The sequence below is a fragment of the Geotrypetes seraphini genome, chromosome 4 (genome assembly GCF_902459505.1).
Source record: "Geotrypetes seraphini chromosome 4, aGeoSer1.1, whole genome shotgun sequence".
NCBI classification, from domain to species: Eukaryota; Metazoa; Chordata; class Amphibia; order Gymnophiona; family Dermophiidae; genus Geotrypetes; species Geotrypetes seraphini.
The window spans coordinates 139,243,760-139,267,286 of record NC_047087.1 but is presented as its reverse complement, the minus strand read 5'-3'; the positions used below and the strand labels follow the sequence as shown (position 1 = coordinate 139,267,286).

The 23,527-nt window shown below is 45.4% G+C and overlaps 1 protein-coding gene across 1 annotated transcript in view; it reads right to left on the bottom strand.

Moving 5' to 3' along the window:
* The window catches only part of KCTD19 (potassium channel tetramerization domain containing 19), a 298,880-nt gene that overhangs the window by 274,971 nt on the left and 382 nt on the right, over positions 1-23,527 (bottom strand). The window contains exon 2 of the mRNA XM_033942930.1: positions 5,598-5,897. Within this exon, the coding sequence (XP_033798821.1) occupies positions 5,598-5,897 (300 nt within the window). The remainder of the gene's footprint in view (positions 1-5,597; positions 5,898-23,527) is intronic.

The window sequence follows — 23,527 nt, the reverse complement described above, 5'->3', positions numbered from 1 at the left end:
TTCCTGCTCAGCAGCCCTTGGAAGATCATCCCATGGTGTATGAAGCCAAAATGCTCTCGACGACACCATCCAAGTAGCCAAACATTCATCTCTAGGATGCGAGCTTCTCTGCCCTGGCCTTTACCCTCAACAGGGAGGATGGATGAGAATACCACCTACGCACCTGACTGCTTCACCTTCTCTCCCAGAGCCACAAAGTTACTTTTGACATGTTTGCAGAGGTACCTGGCAGTATCGTTAGTGCCAATGTGGATGAGCAGCATCGGATAGTAGTCATCAGGCTTGATGAGTCTCGGCAAGCTCTCTATAACATCTTGGATTGTGGCTCCAGGCAGGCAACATACCTCTCAAGACATCATGTCTGGTCTGCAGATGAATGCTTCCGTACCCTTCAGAAGGAAATCTCCAACTACCACTATCTTACGCCTCCTAGTGGTTACAGATCCAGTACATTTTGGGATTTTAAGTTCTGGTCCTTCCTCTCCTTGGGTTGCTCTCATCTCCTCCACTTCCAGGACAGCATACCGGTTCTTCAGTTCAAGAGTAGGGATAGTCACAGTACCAATCTTTCAGTGTTCTGTAATCTGAGTCCAGCTGTTTTCCCTCAGCACAGCCTCTTCTTCCCCACTACTGGAAATCTTTTAATGCTTCTCAATCTTGCCACCTCCTTTCTCAGTTCTTTTACTTCCTTCATGAGGGATTCAAGCTGAAGACAGCTTGTACATAGAACTACTCCCTCTGCCTGGGTAACATTTTCTGTCTGCACAGAAACAGAAGTTGTACTATGAGCAGCAGCTTTGGTGATACGATGTTTCCCAGTCATACTGTGGTACAGAAGAACTTACACCTAGAAGAAAAAAAAAAGAATAGGGTAGAAAAATCCTACCAAATTAATCCCCTGTTCCAGAGGCAGACAGTAGTTCACAGGTTGCTATAAGTAAAGAAATGAGCTAGGGGTGAGCCTGCCAGAAACTATCTTTAATGCTGATCCTCTGTAATCTTTCTCAGAGAACCAGGCTTACTGAGGGTTAGGCAATAGGCCAGCATTCCTCCCCTCAAGGGTTATCTGTAAAGTCTGATCGCTTAAGAAAGTCCTTAGAGTTCAGTTATATATTGCTGAGGGGACCATGTGGCAGAACCAGTATCAGAAGGTTCTTGAAGCATAGTTTCCTCCCCCAAATAGAAGCATGGTATGGTGAATCACATGGATGGGATGCAAACATACCGGGATATAATCTTTTTAGGAAGGACAGAGATGGTCATAAAGGTGGAGGAGTAGCTCTCTATGTAAAGATCAATATCCAAGCGACCGAAATGCAAGGGACCTGGGGAGAGGAAGAAGCGATATGGATTGCTCTGAAAAGAGAAGATGGAACTTCTATCTACGTGGATTGAGACCTCCGACTCAATCGCAGCAAATTGATAAGGATCTGATTGTGGATATCCAAAAGTTTGGAAGGAAAGAGGAGGTTCTGCTGTTGGGAGATTTCAACCTGCCGGATGTGAACTGGAATGTTCCGTCTGCGGAATCGGAAAGAAGTAGGGAGATTGTGGATGCCTTTCAAGAGGCTCTGCTCAGACAAATGGTGACGGAACCCACAAGGGAAAAAGCGATATTGGATCTGGTCCTCACAAATGGAGAGAGTATCTCTAATGTTCGAGTGGGTGCTCACCTGGGTAGTAGCGATCATCAAACGGTTTGGTTTGATATAACGGCTAAAGTGGAGAGCAGCCGCACGATACTTAAAGTCCTAGATTTCAAACGTACGGACTTTAATGCAATGGGAAAGTACCTGAAGAAAGAGCTGTTAGGATGGGAGGACATAAGAGAAGTGGAAAGACAGTGGTCTAAGCTGAAAGGAGCGATAAAAATGGCTACGGACCTTTATGTGAAGAAAATCAATAAAAACAAGAGAAAAAGGAAGCCGATATGGTTCTCCAACCTAGTGGCTGAGAAAATAAAGGCGAAAGAGTTGGCGTTCATGAAATATAAAAAAACCCAAGAAGAGGAGAGCAGAAAGGACTACAGGGTGAAACTGAAAGAAGCCAAGAGAGAAATACGTTTGGCGAAGGCACAGGCGGAAGAACAAATGGCTAAAAATGTAAAAAAGGGAGATAAAATTTTTTTCAGATATATTAGTGAAAGGAGGAAGATAAAAAATGGAATTGCTAGGCTAAAAGATGCTGGGAACAAATATGTGGAGAGTGATGAGGAGAAAGCAAATGTGCTAAACAAATACTTCTGTTCTGTGTTCACAGAAGAAAATCCTGGAGAAGGACCGAGATTGTCCGGCAAAGTTACACGAGAAAATGGAGTAGATTCTGCGCCGTTCACGGAGGAGGGTGTTTATGAGCAACTTGAAAAACTGAAGGTGGACAAAGCGATGGGACCAGACGGGATCCATCCCAGGATACTAAGGGAACTCAGAGAGGTTCTGGCGAGTCCTATTAAAGACTTGTTCAACAAATCTCTGGAGACGGGAGTGATTCCTGGGGATTGGAGGAGAGCGGATGTGGTCCCTATTCATAAAAGTGGTCACAGGGATGAAGCAGGAAACTACAGGCCGGTGAGCCTCACTTCAGTTGTTGGAAAAATAATGGAAGTGTTGCTGAAAGAAAGGATAGTGTATTTCCTTGAATCTAATGGGTTACAGGATCCGAGGCAACATGGCTTTACAAAAGGTAAATCGTGCCAAACGAACCTGATTGAATTTTTTGATTGGGTGACCAGAGAGCTGGATTGAGAACATATGCTAGATGTAATTTACTTGGATTTCAGCAAAGCCTTTGATACAGTTCCTCATAGGAGGCTGTTGAACAAACTTGAAGGGCTGAAGTTAGGACCCAAAGTGGTGAACTGGGTCAGAAACTGGCTGTCGGACAGACGCCAGAGGGTGGTGGTTAATGGAAGTCGCTCGAAGGAAGGAAAGGTGACTAGTGGAGTCCCTCAGGGTTCGGTGCTGGGGCCAATCCTGTTCAATATGTATGTAAGTGACATTGCTGAAGGGTTAGAAGGAAAAGTGTGCCTTTTTGCAGATGATACCAAGATTTGTAACAGAGTAGACACCGTAGAGGGAGTGGAAAATATGAAAAAGGATCTGCAAAAGTTAGAGAAATGGTCTAATGCCTGGCAACTAAAATTCAATGCAAAGAAATGCAGAGTAATGCATTTGGGGATTAATAATAGGAAGGAACCGTATATGCTGGGAGGAGAGAAGCTGATATGCACGGACGGGGAGAGGGACCTTGGGGTGATAGTGTCCGAAGATCTAAAGGCGAAAAAACAGTGTGACAAGGCAGTGGCTGCTGCCAGAAGGATTCTGGGCTGTATAAAGAGAGGCGTAGTCAGTAGAAGGAAGAAGGTGTTGATGCCCCTGTACAGGTCATTGGTGAGGCCCCACTTGGAGTATTGTGTTCAGTTTTGGAGACCGTATCTGGCGAAAGACGTAAGAAGACTTGAGGCGGTCTAGAGGAGGGCGACAAAAATGATAGGAGGCTTGCGCCAGAAGACGTATGAGGAGAGACTGGAAGCCCTGAATATGTATACCCTAGCGGAAAGGAGAGACAGGGGAGATATGATTCAGACGTTCAAATACTTAAAGGGTATTAACGTAGAACAAAATCTTTTCCAGAGAAAGGAAAATGGTAAAACCAGAGGACATAATTTGAGGTTGAGGGGTGGTAGATTCAGGGGCAATGTTAGGAAATTCTACTTTACGGAGAGGGTAGTGGATGCCTGGAATGCGCTCCCGAGAGAGGTGGTGGAGAGTGAAACTGTGACTGAGTTCAAAGAAGCGTGGGATGAACACAGAAGATTTAGAATCAGAAAATAATATTAAAGATTGAACTAGGCCAGGGTCTGTGTATGGCCGTTTGGAGGAGGATGGGCAGGGGAGGGCTTCAATGGCTGGGAGGGAGTAAGTCTTAACAGAGATTTCGGCAGTTGGAACCCAAGCACAGTACCGGGTAAAGCTTTGGATTCTCGCCCAGAAATAGCTAAGAAGAAAAAAAAAAAAAAAAAAATTTAAATTGAATCAGGTTGGGCAGACTGGATGGACCATTCGGGTCTTTATCTGCCGTTTTCTACTATGTTACTATGTTACTATGAAACTTTGACAAAAGAGGCTATCTTTCAACAAGAAAATGCCCCTTCAATACCGCTAAGAAAATTAAGATCTTCTTTGTCCAAAAACAAGTGACACTTCTGGAATGGCCAGGAAACAGTACAGACATGAATCCAAACAAGAACCTATGGAAGATCTTGAAGAACAAGATGCATAATTGCTCTGTCATAAACAAGTGCAACTAATGGAGAGACTGATATTAGAATGGTTCCAAAACAAGATAATCAAAAGTGTGCAACGAATATGATTGAAGGCATGCCAGACTGTATAAAGGCAGTGATAATGGCACACACAATGGATGGACAAACTATTGACATTACCCTGACTGATATCCAAATTTTATATAAAATTTTTTAACAGTTATAAGAGTTTCATTTTAATGTATTACACGTTTTGTTGTTAAATTTTACACTTTTCTGTATTTTGTAATGAAATACCTGAGTCATTTTCAATAAAAACTTATGTTATAAAAGCCATAATAATATGCATATAGATATGTGCTAATTATGCAAGTAAAGCATCAGAATGTCACAGTTAACTATAGACTAACATATCAAATTATGTAACTTATGTTTAAAACCCGTCAATAAAGATCACCACCCTACCTTGATCATCTCTTAATCCTGTATTTACCCGCCCAAACTCTTCGCTCCCTACATCAAAATCTACTTATAATCCCAACTTCCAGACACATCACATATGAAGGAATTCGCAACAGCATTTTCTCCGTAACAGGACCCATACTTTGGAATGTGCTCCTTCTACAATTCAGGCTTGAAACCTCACTAAAAAAAATTAAGACAGTACTAAAAACCTTCTTGTTTAGGAATGCATTTGGATAATTTGTCAATTCCCTTTACCCTCTTCTGGACCCACCCGAGATGCCACCCTGCATAACTGTACAGTATATCTTTACCTCTATCCTTTCTCCTCTTTCCTATCTATTGTAGTTCAATCTCTCTTATATTTTCCTTTCTCCTTTAATCTCCTAGTATTATAACCAAATACTATGTAAACCACATAGATACCACATGAAATGTGGTAGATCAAGAATAAATTGAAACTTGGAAACATACACATATCAGTGGCAAAAACCAGTCTAAGCACTATTCTGTAAGTATATGTGTATCTTATATACCTATTTTATAGGTAGGTGGAATCTGGGCAGGATTCACACTTACTCACATAACATAGAAAACTGTAGGTTATGCATGGACCTTTGATATTTAGATGGGCACATTATGCCAGCTCTATGGATGGTGTAAGTGCTTACACCTCAGCACATACATGCATATATACGAGGTACCTGTTTAAGCTAGTATTTTATAAAGAAAAGTAGGTGTTTACTGCCCTTTATCTAACTAACATCTAAATGAAGGCAGTTATAGAATTATAACAGTATCACCCCATACTGTTATAACTTAATCATCTTTATACATAAGCACAAGCTAACAAAAATATTTCAATTCCTACCTGTAGTAATGGTGTCAACTGCAAAACTAATGCTTGTTCATACAATAAGTTTAATTCAGAACAACTGGAAAAAGACAATTTTGATGTATGAAGATAATAATGCACATGTCTAAAAGTGAAACCATCGCGGTCAATGAACAGTCGAAAATTTTCAGAGAGAGTCAAGGTAGACGCCTCTTTCCACAACAGAGATTCCTGAAATTGGGCAAGTTTTATTTTAGGAACTGAGAACAACCAGCCTCCTACATTAAAATGAAATAGGTCCTCCTCCGATGATTCATTCTCCATTGCATCTTCCTCCTAATAAAAAAAAAAGAGAGAGATATTGAAACAGTATCATTTTATAATCAATTAATCAAGAGTTATTTTTCAGCTACACTAACCAACACCCAACAAATCTTATGGCTAGAGCAGTGTTCTTCAACCTTTTTACACCCGTGGACCGGCAGAAAAAAAATAATTATTTTGTGGACCGGCAAACTACTAGGACTAAAATTTAAAAATCCCGTTTCCGCCCCATCTCCGCGAGCTCGGTCCCCACAAATCATCTGATCCCATCCACACAAGCCTCAGTTATGATTTTATATTGAATGTATTTTATTAAAGTATAAAAAGAAACAATATTCTGTAGAATTGTCATTTTATAAATACAAATAATTCAGAGCAAGGATCAACAAAACCCCTGTCTCCCCTCCCCTTCACATATATCCCCTCTTCTATCAAGAAAACTGAACAAGCCAAATTATTACAGAATGCTACACAGAAATATCATGCTAACAGAATACTGAAGTAACACATGACAGGAATAGTTTTAGGGGAGTGCAACTAGGGCAACTGCCCCCTGGTCAGAGAGTGCCCTAAGCCAGCTGAAAGCTAAAGAAGCACTGCCTGGGTTTTGCAGTCCCCAGTTATGTCTAACACCAGCTCTAGCAGGATATATATTTCAAATCTGATATATTCTAATCACAAAATAGAAATAAAATTATTTTTTTCTACCTTTTGTCGTCTCTGGTTTCTGCTTTCAATCTTTTTTTCACTCTCTTCCTTCCAGCGTATGCCCTCTCTGTCTCTTCAATCCAGCATCTGCCCCTTCCATCCACTATCTGTCCTCTCCCCCTTCCATATGGTATCTGTCTTCTTTCTATGTCCCTCTCCCCTTTCCATCCAGCTTGTGCCCCTCTCTCCTATTTACATGATTCATTCCAGCTTCACTGCTCTCTTCATTTTTATCTCTCCTACACCAGATCTATCATCGTTGTCCCTCTGCTTATTTTTCTGCTGACCCCTTCCTATCAATCTCTCTACTTTCTCATGCCTGTGTCTCCCCTTCCCCTCCTCTAATCTCTCTGCCAGCTGTTTCCTTCCTTTTTTCATTCTCCCTTCCCTCCTCCTCCTGTCCAGCAGTAACTCTCTTCCCTTCCTCCCCTCCCAGCAGCATCTCTCCGTCTCCCTCTCCAGTAGCAGCTGTCCCTTTTTTTTCCTTGCCCAGCAGCTTCCCAGATTCCTTTCCCTCCTCCCCTCCCAGAAGCATCTCTCCTTCTCCCTCTCCAGTAGCAGCTGTACCTTTTTTTCCTTGCCCAGTAGCTTCCCAGATTCCTTTCCCTCCTCCCCTCCCAGAAGCATCTCTCCGTCTCCTTCTCCCTCTCCAGTAGCAGCTGTCCCTTTTTTTCCTAGCCCAGCAGCTTCCCAGATTCCTTTCCCTCCTCCCCTCCCAGAAGCATCTCTCCTTCTTCTCCCTATCCAGTAGCAGCTGTCCCTTTTTTCCTTGCCCAGCAGCTTCCCAGATTCCTTACCCTCCTCCCCTCCCAGAAGCATCTCTCCTTCTTCTTCTCCCTGTCCAGTAGCAGCTGTCCCTTTTTTTTATCTTGCCCAGCAGCTTCCCAGATTCCTTTCCCTCCTCCCCTCCCAGAAGCATCTCTCCTTCTCCCTCTCCAGTAGCAGCTGTCCTTTTTTTTCCTGGCCCAGCAGCTTCCAGATTCCTTTCCCTCCTCCCCTCCCAGAAGCATCTCTCCTTCTCCCTCTCCAGTAGCAGCTGTCCTTTTTTTTCCTGGCCCAGCAGCTTCCAGATTCCTTTCCCTCCTCCCCTCCCAGAAGCATCTCTCCTTCTCCCTCTCCAGTAGCAGCTGTACCTTTTTTTCCTTGCCCAGTAGCTTCCCAGATTCCTTTCCCTCCTCCCAGAAGCATCTCTCCGTCTCCTTCTCCCTCTCCAGTAGCAGCTGTCCCTTTTTTTCCTAGCCCAGCAGCTTCCCAGATTCCTTTCCCTCCTCCCCTCCCAGAAGCATCTCTCCTTCTTCTCCCTATCCAGTAGCAGCTGTCCCTTTTTTTCCTTGCCCAGCAGCTTCCCAGATTCCTTTCCCTCCTCCCCTCCCACAAGCATCTCTCCTTCTTCTTCTCCCTGTCCAGTAGCAGCTGTCCCTTTTTTTTATCTTGCCCAGCAGCTTCCCAGATTCCTTTCCCTCCTCCCCTCCCAGAAGCATCTCTCCTTCTCCCTCTCCAGTAGCAGCTGTCCTTTTTTTTCCTGGCCCAGCAGCTTCCAGATTCCTTTCCCTCCTCCCCTTCCAGAAGCATCTCTCCTTCTCCCTCTCCAGTAGCAGCTGTCCTTTTTTTTCCTGGCCCAGCAGCTTCCAGATTCCTTTCCCTCCTCCCCTCCCAGAAGCATCTCTCCTTCTCCCTCTCCAGTAGCAGCTGTACCTTTTTTTCCTTGCCCAGTAGCTTCCCAGATTCCTTTCCCTCCTCCCCTCCCAGAAGCATCTCTCCGTCTCCTTCTCCCTCTCCAGTAGCAGCTGTCCCTTTTTTTCCTAGCCCAGCAGCTTCCCAGATTCCTTTCCCTCCTCCCCTCCCAGAAGCATCTCTCCTTCTTCTTCTCCCTGTCCAGTAGCAGCTGTCCCTTTTTTTTATCTTGCCCAGCAGCTTCCCAGATTCCTTTCCCTCCTCCCCTCCCAGAAGCATCTCTCCTTCTCCCTCTCCAGTAGCAGCTGTCCTTTTTTTTCCTGGCCCAGCAGCTTCCAGATTCCTTTCCCTCCTCCCCTCCCAGAAGCATCTCTCCTTCTCCCTTTCCAGTAGCAGCTGTCCCTTTTTTCCCCTGCCCAGCAGCTTCCCAGACTGATAGTGGTTTTCTCCCCTCCCAGCAGCTCTTCTTACTTCCCAGCGCAGCGATTCACGAAGGCAGCCTCGGGTCCTTTGTTGGGTCGCGCCGCCTCTGAGGAAAGAGGAAGTTGCATCATCAGAGGCAGCCGCGACTCAGCAAAAGCCCCGAGGCTGCCTTCGTGAATCGCTGCGCTGGGAAGTAAAGGAGAGCTGCAGAGAGGGGAGAAAGCCACTGTCGGAGGCTCCCCAAGATCTCTCCGGCCCAGCGCACGCTTCCGATGCTGATCTTGCCGGTCCTGCGCGGACCGACAGGAAGGTCAAATGAGTCAATCTTGCCAGTCCTGTGCGGACCGGCAAAAATTTCCTGCGGACCGCTACCGGTCCGCGGACCGGCGGTTGAAGAACTGTGGGCTAGAGCAAATGGAATTGTGCTAGGGAAAAAATCCTGAATTTCCAGATGTCAATCATATTGGATCTCTTCTCCCCAACCATTCTAAGCTTTCTTCCTCCATAGGTACAGAATGGGAAAATGTTTCATTGATCAGGTCCTTAATAAGATAAATATGCAAATGTTAACAAATAAGGGACAATAATCAATTCATTAAAAAGATGTACAACAAGAGATTAAATACTGCAGCGTAATTTATGGAGTTTATAATGTTGATTTGGAAGTGAAGTCTTATTAGTAGTGCTTTGGGTTTGAATAACAGGTTGAAATGTATACACTACCAGATAGTTCAACAGCAGTTCTATATTACTGAAAACATATTTTTTATATTCCCCAAATAATATTAGCTTTCTAAAAAAATTAATCTCTAAGCATGGCATTATTGTTTAAATAAAAACTTACCTTTTACATTATTACCTTATCCATTCAATATCAATTAGCAAAATGCTAGAACCAACTGTCACTTACACTATGATCTTGTGACCACTATTTCAGGTTCAAAAAAATTTTGAAAGCATTTCTGTACCAAGAAAGGGAATCAACCTTGAAGTAGCTGAAATAGTAATCGTAAAATCCCATTTCTAAATTGTCCCATGCAACTCCTGGGACATATAACAGTGAGCCAGATGACCTACTTAAACTTGTAACTATGTATTTTTAAGTATGACCTAACTGTATTAAAACGGCGCAGGTTTAGCCGCCGCAGGGGCCTGAGACTTTTGGGGGGGCCCTCTGCTGCTGCTGATGTCTGGGTGGCGGGCCGGAAAACGCTGGTGTAGACTTTTGGGGATAGCAGTTTGTACGACTTAGGAGGAGCCTTCGCCTTCGGCCTTATCAGTGAGGCGAAAGACCGCTCATGCTCCGAGAGGTGTTTGGTAGCCGCCTCGATGGAGTCATTGAACAGCTTGTTGCCCAAACAAGGGAGATTCGCCAGACGATCTTGTAGATTAGGGTACATGTCCACTCTGCGCAGCCAGGCCAAGCGACGCATAGCCACCGTAAAGGCCGTAACCCTCGATGACAATTCAAAAGCATCATACGTGGCCTGGAGCATAAAGAGGCGAATCTGGGACAGATTCTCCTGAGCTGACAGAACTCCGGTCGGCGGTGAGCAGCCAAATCAACCTGGAAAGACGGCATGATTTCAAGGCAGTGTTTGAAATAGGACGTAAAATTGAAATTGTAATTGAGGACCCTGTTCGCCATCATCGAGTTCTGGTACAGGCGACGGCCGAACTTGTCCATGGTACGCCCCTCCACGCCTGGGGGGACAGCAGCGTAGACCTTGGAGGAGTTGGACTTCTTTAAAGAAGATTCCACAACCAAAGATTGGTGGGAAAGCTGTGCTTTGTCAAACCCTTTGCACGGGACTGTCCGATAGCGGGACTCCATCTTGGACGGTATGGCAGGAATGGCATAAGGTGTCTCCAAATTCCGGAAGAAAGTCTGCTTCAAGACTGGGTTCAGCGGGAGGCGCAGAGATTCCCTGGGTGGATGAGGAAGCTCCATCTCCGCCAAATACTCTTGGATTCAGACTGGAGAGCCAATTGAAGAGCCTTTCCCATGTCCACAACGAACTTGGTGAAGGAGGAAGTCTTGGAAGAGGAAGGCCCCTCCGGAGGCATCGAGGATCTGGACCTCGGGGCAGCTGAGAAGGAGGGAGAAGCCTCCCTCGAATACGCCGGCATATCCGTGTCCAAAAGCATGGATGCCGAGAAAGCTCTACTAAGAGGCAGTGGAGGCGTCAAAGAATGCTTAAACTTAAGCTGCCGGGAGGGAGAAGACCCCGGAGTCCAAGGAACGGAAAACTGCAGGGCAAGCCTCGGAGAGCCCAGGGAGGAAGAGACCCTCCTGGAACGGCTGCAAGAAGGGAGTCCTCAACCTCAACTTGCCTTGACTCAGTGACCGAAGAGGTGTGGAAGACAGCCGAGGCCGGTGCACAGAGGCCTCGACGGACCTCGAGACCCGAGGCACCGGAGACTTACCCCGCCGAGGGGGAGGAGTCTCTCGGCCGTTTGGCAGTGTGAGCTTGCCGGTGCCGGGTTTTGCAACCAGGCACCCGCCCAATGCTCACCCAACGCCGAACTCGTCGTGCCTTCAAAAGATGTTGAAGGTCCTGCTGGTTCTCATCAAAATAGAAAAGAAAAACGTCAGGAACAATAAAGATTTAACTGAACTTGTGTCCAACTTTATTTCTAGAGTAGCAACTGCTACACTTTTAGTCTTCAAATTTCAAACAAAATACAAAGAAAATCCGGGCTTGCAAAACATAGCCCACACACCTTTCTGGCAGGTAAGTTTAGAATGATACTATTGTAGTCTTGCCCTCACAGTCTCACAGTCCCAAAAGGGCATACCTTATTATATATTGTCCCAAAAGGGCACAGTCCCACAGTCCCAAAAGGGCATACCTTATTATATATTGTAATGTACATCGCTTAGTGATTTCAATAGGCGATAAATCAAATTCTGTTAATAAACTTGATAAACTTGATAAAGTAATACGGCTACCGGAACACCCAGTGTTTCTGCTGGTTATTCCCAAGGTCTTTCAAACTCTGATGAATGTGTTGCCTAGGCCTGGCTTAACAGGCCTTCCCCAGCCAACCTAACAAACAGTTGGTGGGGGAGGGGAGTAGCTGAATCCACTTTAGCAAAAAGCTTGCCAAAAAAATTGGCCCCACAATCCCTCCCTGAGGATATTATGTGGATTCTCCCCACTACTTCCTTTTCCATACATTCATTCACCAAAATAGGCAAAAAAAAAACAAAAGGAGAAAATGTACAAAAATTCAACACTTTCCTCTCTGTCACCAGCTTAAGGTACAGCTGCAGCAGTTAGCTCAGCACTGTTCATGCTGTCAGCTCTTGACTGGTGCTTCCAAACACACTCAGAGAAAACAAGATTCCAAAAGCAAACAATCATCAAGATAATTCAACTTAGCTTTGGTCCATCTGTATTTCATCTGGTTCTTGTGTAGTATCCATAGGTTCCACAGCTTCCTGGCAAGCTGGCTGGTTCACCCCAGGGACAGTGGTAACCTCTGCCATTTCAATGTCCTTATTCAGTGGAAAGTCAGGAGCCCAGTCCCTTGAGACTGCTTCCTGGGCTGACCCAGGGAAGACTGATTTGTTCTTCCTAAGCACAGCCTCTAATGCTCTGAGTTGTCCCCGCCCTGACCTGAAAGGGGGAGGGCTAACCTGCTGCTTCTGCTGGCCTCTCAGTTTAGACTTAATTGGCCCCAGCAGAGGCTCATTAGTTGCTCTGTGAGACTGATTCTTAGGCTGTCCTTTTGGATAAGTCCCCTCCCTCTGCACCAGGCTATTCTCCCACTCCTCTTCTACTCCCGGGGATTCTGTAGACTGATATTTCCAAGGAAACTCCAACCCTGTTTGTCTATCAGAGTTCAACCTGCTGCAGTGATCAGCCCTTTTCAAGATAAGGGAAGGATTTGGAGGAGATTTAACTGTCACAAGCCTAGCCTTAAGGCTAGGGCTGTGACAGCAGACAGATGCTTCAAAGACGAGGCAAGCTTCGAACGGTGCTTCGACCGAGGCCGGGCAGCCGGCGATGCAGGCCTCGAAGGAACCGGTGAAGAATCACTCGAGGACAACCAGCGAGACCGGCGATGCTTGTCCCGAGGAGCCTCAGTAGGGCACTCAGGCTGGCTCACAGGGAGCAGGTTCAAGGCAGGGGCAAGCTGGGCTAGAACGGAGGAGATCTGCGGGGTCAGAATTGCCTTAAGCATGTCCTCATACATTGGCACCGAGACCAATGGATCTGGTTGGGCTTGTGCAACAGTGCGCTCCAACGAGGGCGACCTCCTCAAGGAAGAGTATTCCCGTAGCTTGGAGTCACGCATGGAGGGAGCTCTCGTAGAGGCAGGCAGGACTGCACTCACTGCCTGGGATGCCAGAGACTCCATGGAAGGCTTCTTCAGTAGGGAATCTGGAGGAGGAAGAGAAGACTTACCCGAGGACGAGGCTTTAGCAGGCGGAGCAGACGGGGCTTTCTGGCTCTGTGGAAAACTAAGAACTGAGGCCACGCTGAAGAGACGCACGCCCTAACTGGCGGGAAGGCACACGCGCATGCGCGGTGCAGCACTAGCAAACTTTGAAGATCTTCAATCAAGTTTTCTTGAAAAGCTGTCCGCGACTGGGTTCCGTGGATGACGTCACCCACATGTAGAGAATATGCTGCCTGCTTGTCCTGGGATAAATTGCGCATCTAGACAAGATATGAATATAAGTGAGGCTTGAAAAGTGTAATAGCATCCTTAATAGGATGTGTTAGTGGCCTCCTTCTCCCCTGCAGCCACTCCCAGAGCTCCAAGGTCATTAGATTAACAAAGGAATTGGAATTGTCTTCTATTGACCTTTTTTATTTTTTTTTAGGGAGGTATAGAAACCGCAATAAAATATGAAGAACATCCCATTGGTCTATTTGATAAGGATAGTAACATTGATGGTACAGTGGTAGACCAATTCTGAAGAGAGAGGAAATCACCAGTGGATGGCATGGCGATGGGGAGAGATCTTCTGGCTGTAAAACATAACATCTTTGACAGATTGTGAGGAGAGGTAAGAATCTTCTGGGGAGGTTCATCAAAATTCAATGGCTGACTGAGATGCGCTATAGGCACAAATGAAGACTCCAGTGAAAAATCTGTGATGTGGAACATCTGGAGTATTGTGTTCAGTTTTAGAGACCATATCTGATGAAGGACAAAAGAAGACTTGAAGCGGTCCAGAGGAGGGCAACAAAAATGATAAGAGGTTTGCATCAAAAGACGTATGAGAGACTGGAAGCCCTGAATACGTATACCCTAGAGCAGGGGTGTCAAAGTCCCTCCTCGAGGGCCGCAATCTAGTTCAGGTTTCAGGATTTCCCCAATGAATATGCATGAGATCTATTAGCATACAATGAAAGCAGTGCATGCAAATAGATCTCATGTATATTCATTGGGGAAATCCTGAAAACCCAATTGGATTGCGGCCCTCGAGGAGGGACTTTGACACCCCTGCCCTAGAGGAAAGGAGGGATAGGGGGAGATATGATTCAGGCGTTCAAATACTTGAAAGGTTTTAACATAGAATAAAATCTTTACCAGAGAAAGGAAAATGGTAAATCCAGAGGACATAATTTGAGGTTGAGGGGTGGTAAACTCAAGAGCAATGTATGGAAATTCTTCTTGACGGAGAAGGTAGTGGATACCTGGAATGTGCTCCCGAGAGAGGTGGTGGAGAGGAAAATGGTGACAGAGTTAAAAAAAACTGTGGGATGAACACAGAGGATCTAGAATCAGAAAATAACAGTAAATAGTGAAGAACTAAGGCCAGTACTGGGCAGAATTGCACAATATGTCTTTATATGGCCGTTTGATTGAGGATGAGCTGGGGAGGGCGTCAATGGCTGGGATGGTGTAGATGGGCTGGAGTGACCTTTGATGGAGACTTCAGTAGTTGTAACCTAAGCACAATACTGGGCAAAGCTTTGGATTCTTGCCTAGAAATAGCTAAGAAGAAAAAGAAAAAAAAATTTCTACACTTCTCCCTCTGAATCCGTGGGTTTAGTACTCGCGAATTTGGTTATTCGCAATTTTTTGCCTCCTATTTTTTAAAGGCTGAATCTGATCCATTACTGTATCTCTGACCTCAGTCTAGCAGTGATGTGGGGCAGGAGTGATCTTTCTATGCTCCTGCCTTAGTCTTGCTTGAGTTTCAGCAAAGCCTTCCTTACAAGAGGAAGGGGAAGATATGAATATAGAAGACCTGTTCTCCAATGGAGGAAGAAGGCATCCAACACTAGTCTGTCATGTGAGCTATGATTGGGACAGTACTAAGACACACTGAGATTGAAAGAAGTGGCAAAGAAATTCACCAAGGGGGAAGCCCCATTCTCTGAAGATCTCCCAGGCAATACTCATGTTGAGTGACCATGTGCGGTTGCATAATCCTGCTTGGTCTTTTGGCCAGGCTATTGGATTTTCTCGACAGGCTCTAAGAACCATCCTGTGCTAGATCACCCAGTTCCACATCCCTCCTGACACATAGGGTAGGACCCCATTCCCCCTTGCTTGTTCATATAGTACATGGCAATCTGATTGTCTATCCAAAATTGTATAATTTCATTAATTAGCCAAGCTCTGAAATTCTTTAGTGTTCCAAATTGCTTGTAGCTCCAGGAAGCAGATGTGAAAATTCTTCTCCTCAGCTGACCACAAATCCCGAGTGTGAAGCCCATCAAGATAACCCCCTCTCATTCCAATTTAGGTTGGATATATCCTTCGTCAACAACTTGTGGTATTGAAAAATTTGGAATAAGATTCCCATAGTCAAATTGGATCAAATCATCCACCAGAGAATGGATTGTATCAACTTTAGTGTCATTTAGATGGAATCTGCTATGTTCCCAAAGGCCTGAGACCACTAGAAGTTAGAGTCCACTGGGATGTCCTCACATGGAGATATACATTGGAAGCCTTGAGGCCCAATTACTTCAACATCTGCTGAGCCATGACCTGCTGACAAATTCAGAACTGAGAGGCTAGGGCGAAAATGTGTCTGTTCATACTACAGAGTGAAAAGCTCTGGCCTGCATGGCTGGGGCTTCTTTGCATGCTGTTGACAAGACCTTGTGTGCTGGGGCAGCATCTGTTGAGTGAGATGAGAGAAAGGGGGGGTACCTACTCCTTTAAGAAAAAAAAGTCCTTTCTTTGACTTGCCAAAAATCCTTCTAGAAGAGGCAGAAAACGCTTGGCAGGAGTATCAATGATATCAATATGCTTTTCAATCGCATCATTGACCGTACCACAGGCTGAAGGCCTTGCAAGGGCTGAGTAGGAGCCATGGCAGGTGAAAGCATCCCTGACTCCGATGAACTCTACAGTGCCAAAATCCCTGGCAAATTCTCCTGGAGCATAGCCTAGATCCATTCATTGAGGGTTGACATTGTAAAAGGCTGGGACATCTGTTCCAAAACAGCCTGCAAAACTGCTGGCATCAACTTCGGTACCAGGAACAGGCTACATGAAGACCTATGCATAGGCATATCTTCAATGGAGGGTGAGCATTCCTTCTAGCATGACTCTTCTCGGGTACTGAGTTCTTTGGTGTCCCAGAGCTCCAAGCACTGTGCTTTGAAGGGGATCAGTGCTTGTGCTTCTTGATCTTTGTCCAATGTACAGCACTGAGTTCCCTTGGTGCCAAGGAAGAAGGCATTAAATCTCCATGTCTCCTCAGTGTCAGACTCAATGTAACATAGAAGATGACGACAGAAATGGGTCACGGCCCAACAAGTCTGTGCATGTTGACTGATCCAGATGGCCCTACTCAGTACACAGCATTGAGGCAGATGGAGTCCCAATCGATACTCATCAACTCCCAGTGTTAGAGACAGATCTTCTCAGGCCTAAAAGAAAGATTAGGTTCTTACCTAATCTTTCTTATGGGAAGAGTGACACAATAGTTAAAGCTACAGCCTCAGCACTCTGAGGTTGTGGGTTCAAACCCATGCTGCTCCTTGTGATTCTGGGCAAGTCACTTAATCCCCCATTGTCCCTAATACATTAGATAGATTGTGAGCCCACCAGAACAGATTGGGAAAAATGCTTGAGTACCTGAATAAATTCATGTAAACCGTTCTGAGCTCCCCTGGGAGAATGCTATAAACAATAGAATGAATACCTCAATCTTCTTTCTTGTAGATTGTGTCTAACAGTTCTGAACACTAGAGTTATGCATCTGAACCTGCAAGTTGCTTGCAGAATGCTGTCAAATCATCATTGAATTCCGCCTCCTTTCCAGGCAGCTGCAAGGAGCACTGCAACAAGAGACATAATCGAAAGGAGGGAAACAGAGGAAATATCCTCGACACAATTCTGTTCTGTTCTGTAACAAACACATCAATTAACATTATAACATTGAAGTAACTAATCAAAACAGATACCAAAACTATGTGCAACCTGACCTAATATTATAAGAACATAAGAATTGCCACCGCTGGGTTAGACTAGTGGTCCATTGTGGCCAGCAGTCCGCTCACGTGGTGGCCCTCTGATCAAAGATCAGTGCCCTGAGATTAGCCCTACCTGAGCACGTTCCAGTTCAGCAGGAACTTGTCTAACTTTGTCTTGAATCCCTGGAGGGTGTTTTTCCCTATGACAGACTCCAGAAGAGCGTTCCAGTTTTCTATCACTCTCTGTGTGAAAAAGAACTTCCTTACATTCGTACAGAATCTAACCCCTTTCAATTTTAGAGAGTGCCCTCTCGTTCTCCCTACCTTGGAGAGGGTAAACAACCTGTCCTTATCAACCGAGTCTATTCCCTTCAGTACCTTGAGTGTTTCGATCATGTCCCCTCTCAATCTCCTCTGTTCGAGGGAGAAAAGGCCCAGTTTCTCTAATCTTTCACTATACGGCAACTCCTCCAGCTCCTTAACCATCTTAGTTGCTCTTCTCTGGACCCTTTTGAGTAGTACCGTGTCCTTTTTCATGTACGGTGACCAGTGCTGGACGCAGTACTCCAGGTGAGGATGCACCATGGCCCGGTACAGTGGCATGATAACCTTCTCTGATCTGTTCGTGATCCCCTTCTTTATCATTCCTAGCATTCTGTTCGCCCTTTTCGCCGCTGCTGCACATTGCGTGGACGGCTTCATAGACTTAACATAGAAACATAGAATATGACGGCAGAAAAGGGCTGTAGCCCATCAAGTCTGCCCACGCTAATGACCCACCCCCAGACTTCACCCGGCTAGAGATCCCACATGCATATCCCATTTCTTTTTCAAATCGAGCACGCTGCTGGCGTTAATCACCTGCAATGGAAGTTCATTCCAATGATCGACTACCCTTTCGGTGAAGAAATACTTCCTGGCGTCGCCATGAAATTGCCCGCCTTTGATTTTCAGCGGATGACCTCTTGTGGTTGAAGGTCCTTTAAGAAAGAAGATATCGTCTTCCACCTCGATGCGGCCCGTGATATATTTAAAAGTCTCAATCATGTCCCCCCTCTCTCTACGTTCCTCGAGTGAGTATAGCTGCAGTTTATTCAGTCTTTCCTCATATGGGAGGTTCTTGAGTCCCGAGACCATCCTGGTGGTCATTCGCTGAACCGACTCGATTCTCCACACATCTTTTTGATAATGTGGTCTCCAGAATTGAACACAAAGTTTCTTTCCTAGGAGGTCTCTCCAAGTACTGCCCCGGATATCCTGTATTTATGCATGAGATTTTTGTTACCTACATGCATTACTTTACACTTATCCACGTTGAACCTCATCTGCCATGTTGATGCCCATTCCTTGAGCCTGATTATATCACGTTGCAGATCTTCGCAATCCCCCTGTGTCTTCACTATTTTGAATACTTCTTATCGTCCGCAAATTTAATCACCTGATTCATCGTACCAATGTCCAGATTGTTTATAAAAATTTTGAAGAGCATGGGTTCAAGCACCGAGCCCTGCGGCACCCCACTGGTGACGCTCTTCCACTCCGAGTATTGTCCATTTACCCCCCACTCTCTGTTTCCTATGCGCCAGCCAGTTTTTAATCCACGTGAGTATTTCACCCTCTATTCCGTGGCTCACAATTTTCCAAAGTAGTAGTTCATGCGCCTTCTGGAAATCCAGATATACAATGTCGGCCGGGTCACCCTTGTCTATTTGTCTGTTTACTCCCTCAAAGAAGTGCAGCAAGTTTGTCAAACACGATCTGCCTTTGCTAAAACCGTGCTGACTGGTCCTCATCAGCCTGTGTCCGTCAAGGTGATCAATGATGCGGTCCTTTATCAGTGACTCTACCATCTTTCCCGGTACTGAAGTCAGATTCACCGGTCTGTAGTTTCCTGGATCTCCCCTCAAACCTTTCTTGAAGATCAGCGTAACATTCGCCACCTTTCGGTCTACGGAATCTTTCCCGATTCGATCGACAGATTGGCTATTAGTTGAAGCAGTTCAGCTATGATCCCTTTAAGTTCGTTGATGATCCTCGGATGGATGCCATCCGGTCCCGGAGATTTATCGCTCTTAAGCCTATCAATCTGCCTACACCTCCTCTAGACTGACCGTCAATCCTGTCAGCGTTCCGTCTTCATTTCCAGCATATAGCCTGATTGGTTCCGGTATGCTGTGTAGATCTTCTTCAGTAAATACAGATGCAAAAAATGTGTTGTTTGTCGGCGATTGCTTTGTCCTCCTTTAGCACTCCCTTTATTCCATGGTCATCCAATGGTCCCACTGCTTCCTTTGCGGGTCATTTCCCCTTAATATATTGAAAGAACCGCTTGAAGTTCTTCGCCTCCTTGGCTATTTTTAACTTGTAGTCTCTTTTGGCCCCTTTTACCATCTTATGGCAGCTGCGTTGATATTGTTTGTGGTTGTTCCAGTTTTCATCCATTTTTGACCTTTTCCATTCCTTAAATGAAGCTTTCTTGTCTCTGATCACTTCCTTCACCTCTACAGTGAGCCACGCCGGTTCTTTGTTCTTTATCCTCTTTGATCCCTTGTTGATGCGTGGTATATATAGATTTTGCGCCTCGGTGACCGTGTCCTTAAAAAGGGACCAAGCTTGCTCTAGCGTTTTTACAGTGCTTATCCTCTTCTTAATCTTCTTCCCTACCAGGAGTCTCATCCCTTCGTAATTCCCTTTTCGGAAGTTCAGTGCCGTGGCTTTCATTTTGGACCGATGTTTCTCCCCTGCATCCAGATCGAAATAGATCATATTGTGATCGCTGTTTCCCAACGTCTCTTCTACATCTTGCACCGGTCCTCGCAGGCCATTTAGAATTAAGTATACAGAGTTAGGAGCTACTCGTACTAGCGCAGAGGCTCTTGCATGGCCATTAACTCTGCTGTGCACTGTCCCGGCAAACAAGTGCGGATAGCGCTGAAGATAAGGAACAGCCAAGCTGGAAGCAAGACAATGTCTGATGGTAACTGCCTGGGATCCCTGGCTGACCAGAAAGGCTTCCCTCTGACGTCAGCTCTGACATTAGAGGGAAGCCCTCCAGTCGGCTTCGACATAGGGGGGCCTGGTGCGAGCGTGGGGGATTTCCAGACTCGTGGGTAATAGGGAAGGAGGGTGCCTGCTGGACTCGCGGGCAGCTGCAACTTTGAGGGAAGCTGCCAGTGCTGATCCAGCTTTGGTGGAAGGGGGCATGCCCAGCTGGATAGCCTTGAACAAGGGAGAGAAAGTATAATGTGGGACAAAGGGAGAAAAGTGGGGGAAGGGGCATGTTGGGACATGGGAGGGGCATGAATTTGGTACAAAGTTTGGAAGGCAAGCAGGGGGCACACGAACTTGGGACACAGAAGGAAGGGAGGAGGCAAGAACTTGGAACACAAGGGAGGGAATAAAAAGGGAGAATTGTTGGGGATGAGTGTGTGAGAGGGAATGATGGTGCACATGGGGAAAGGAAGAGGAAAATTGTTGGTCCTAGAGAGAGGAGTCGGGGAAGAGAAGGATGAGAGGGAGAAATGTTGGATATGGTGGTGAAGAGGGAACAGATTGAAGGTGATGCAAGGGGGAGGAATGTTGGTCATAGTGAGGAAAGTGAGAGGTGTTGCATGGTGCTGGATAGAGGTGATAGAAGGAGAAATGTTGGGCATAGGACCAGTGGGCAATAGTGAAATATGCTGCACATGATCTGGGGGATGAGAGAGGAAAAAATGTTGGATATGGCAGAAGAGGCAGTGGGAGAGATGCACCATGGATCTCTCTCTCTCTCACTCTCTCTTTCCCCACTCCCTGTACACAGGGGACGGGGATCATAAAACTCTTCCCCAATTTTAATTGTATCTCACTTAGTAGTTTTGACAAACGAAAGTATAAAATTTTTAATAAAAACTTGGAACTTGAATAAGATGATGAAGGCAAGGAGATGGGCATGGGGAAATACCAGAAAAGGACGTATAGGAGACATAGAGAAGGGAGATACTGAACATAAGGAACAATACATGCATACATAAAGATAGAAGATGGATGGTGAGCATGGAGAAAGAAGAAATGTCAAATGGTCAGGAGACCCTGGCAAGTGAGTTAAGAGAAGACAAAAGAAAAGAGACCAGCGCCTTGAGACCAACATGATTTGACAAATAAAATGACTAGGCAACAAAAGGTAGAAAAAATTTTTTTATTTTCTATTTTGTGATTAGAATATATCAGATTTGAAATATGTATCCTGCTAGAGCTGGCATTAGACATAACTGGGGACTGCAAAGTCCAGGTCGTGCTTCTTTAGTTTCCAGCTGGCTTAAGGCTCTCTAACCAGGGGGCTGTTGCCCTAGTTCACTCCCCTATTCCTGTCATGTGTGACTGCGGTATTCTGTTAGCATTATATTTCTGTGTAGCATTCTGTAATAATTTGGCTTATTTAATTTTCTTGATAGTGGAGGGGATATATGTGAAGGGGAGGGAAGACAGGAGTTTTGTTGATCTATTTGTTGTACTATTTGAATTTATCAAATGACAATTGTACAGAATATTATTTCTTTTTATACTTTAATAAAATAAGTTCAATATAAAATCATAACTATTTGAGGTTTGTGAGGATGGGATCAGATGGTTGACAGGGACGAGGCAGGGACTGAGCATGCGGAGACGGGGACAAAATTCATCCCCGTGTCATTCCCTATTTTATCCTTTTTCTTAGATCCCATAGGATGAAAAGTGGGCAAATAGATTTCCTGATTGACGTGGAAGGCAGGGACTACTTTTGGTAAGAAGGAAAGAACCATGTGTAAAGAAAGCCCTGCTTTTGTAATCTTAAGGTACGGCTCCCTACAGGACAGAGTCTTATCAATGTAATCACCACCAGAAACACCATATTGACCATAAGATCCAGAAGGGACGCCTTCCGAAAGGGCTCATACAGAGCTCTACTGATACCTTGAAATACAGTGCTATGATGCTAGGACGGGAATGGGAGATGCACCCCTATAATGAACCAGGTGACATCTGGGTGAGAGGCCAAAGAACCTCTCCTCCCACCCCAAGCATGGAAACAGGAAAGGCCTGCTATTTGCACTTTCTACAATCCAACCAACAGACCCTTCTGAAGTCTCTCTTGCAAAAAGTCCAGGACTACCAAAATCAGAGCTTGTAAGGGCTCTACATCATCCAAAGCACACCAGTGCTGAAAGGACTTCCAGGCCTTAGCATATAGGCTGCCATCATCGACAGCTTCTTAGTTCTATGCAGAGCAGCAATCTAACACCGGCCATCCAGCGCAAATCTGGTATGAATCAGAAGTAAAACAGCCTGAGAAGTTCATCTCTTATCAATTTGAATCCAAATCAAAGCTTTTAAAACCAAATTGGTAAATCCAGGAAGGCTGTGGTGGCAGCATTTTGGCATTAAAAAATGGCAAGGGAGAGATACACCAAAGTTAAAAAAAATTCAGGAAAGGGCTTTTGGAGGTGGGGGACCCTAAACCTAGTCCCAGAAACCCCCAAAACTGAAATTAGAGACCCCCCCAACATCTCCCATAGACAGCAATAGACTATACTGTACTCACAGTTGTGCTGTTGTATTCTTTGCCTGCTTCAGCTGAATCAGAAGCTGGGATATGGAGAATCCTGCCTCAGACAAGCATGTAAAAATGATCCAGATGTTGTGTCTTTGGCTGCCAATCAGACCGAGAGAGAACCTGAGACCCCAGCCCCCCACAGCTCCATCTGCATCATTGGGGATGGGGGGGAATGCAGTCGGCACCAGATAGATTCCTCAGGACTGATGTGGGGCCACATAGCTTGCGCGCAAGCTCCGGGAGTACCAGGAGAGAGCTTTTTTTTTTACCAGGGGCATGGATCCCAAGCCACCAAAACAATAATGCAGGACAGTCAGTCAGGTGCCCTGTAAAAAGAGTTGTAAAAGAGTTCCCCTCCTAGCTACAGACTTCTAACACAGAAGCACCAAGAAACCTCAAAAACAGATAAAATCCAGAAAATAATAAACCAGAATCAGAGCAGATCAGAAAGACACCTTCCTGTGGAAGGAAGAACTGAGGAGCTATATACAGTTCAGCCCAGAGATGCAGGAGGCTGAGCTGAAAAACGTGGATGATGCCTTCTACACAACTCTGTGATTAAAAGAGAATATTTATTTATTCAATTTTCTATACCGTTCTCCCAGGGAAGCTCAGAACGGTTTACATGCATTTATTCTGGTACTCAAGCAGTTTTCCCTGTCTGTCCCAGCGGGCTCACAATCTAGCTAAGGTACCTGGGGCAATGGGGGGGGGGGGGGAATTAAGTGACTTGCCCCTACTCTTGACATTTAGATATAGGTAGGCTGGTCACTGACTACCAGATATATTTTGGTTTTCCTTTTTTTTTCTGGATGAGCAGAAATTTGTTGTGAGCACCTCCAATAATTTTCAAAAGTTGGCTCCTG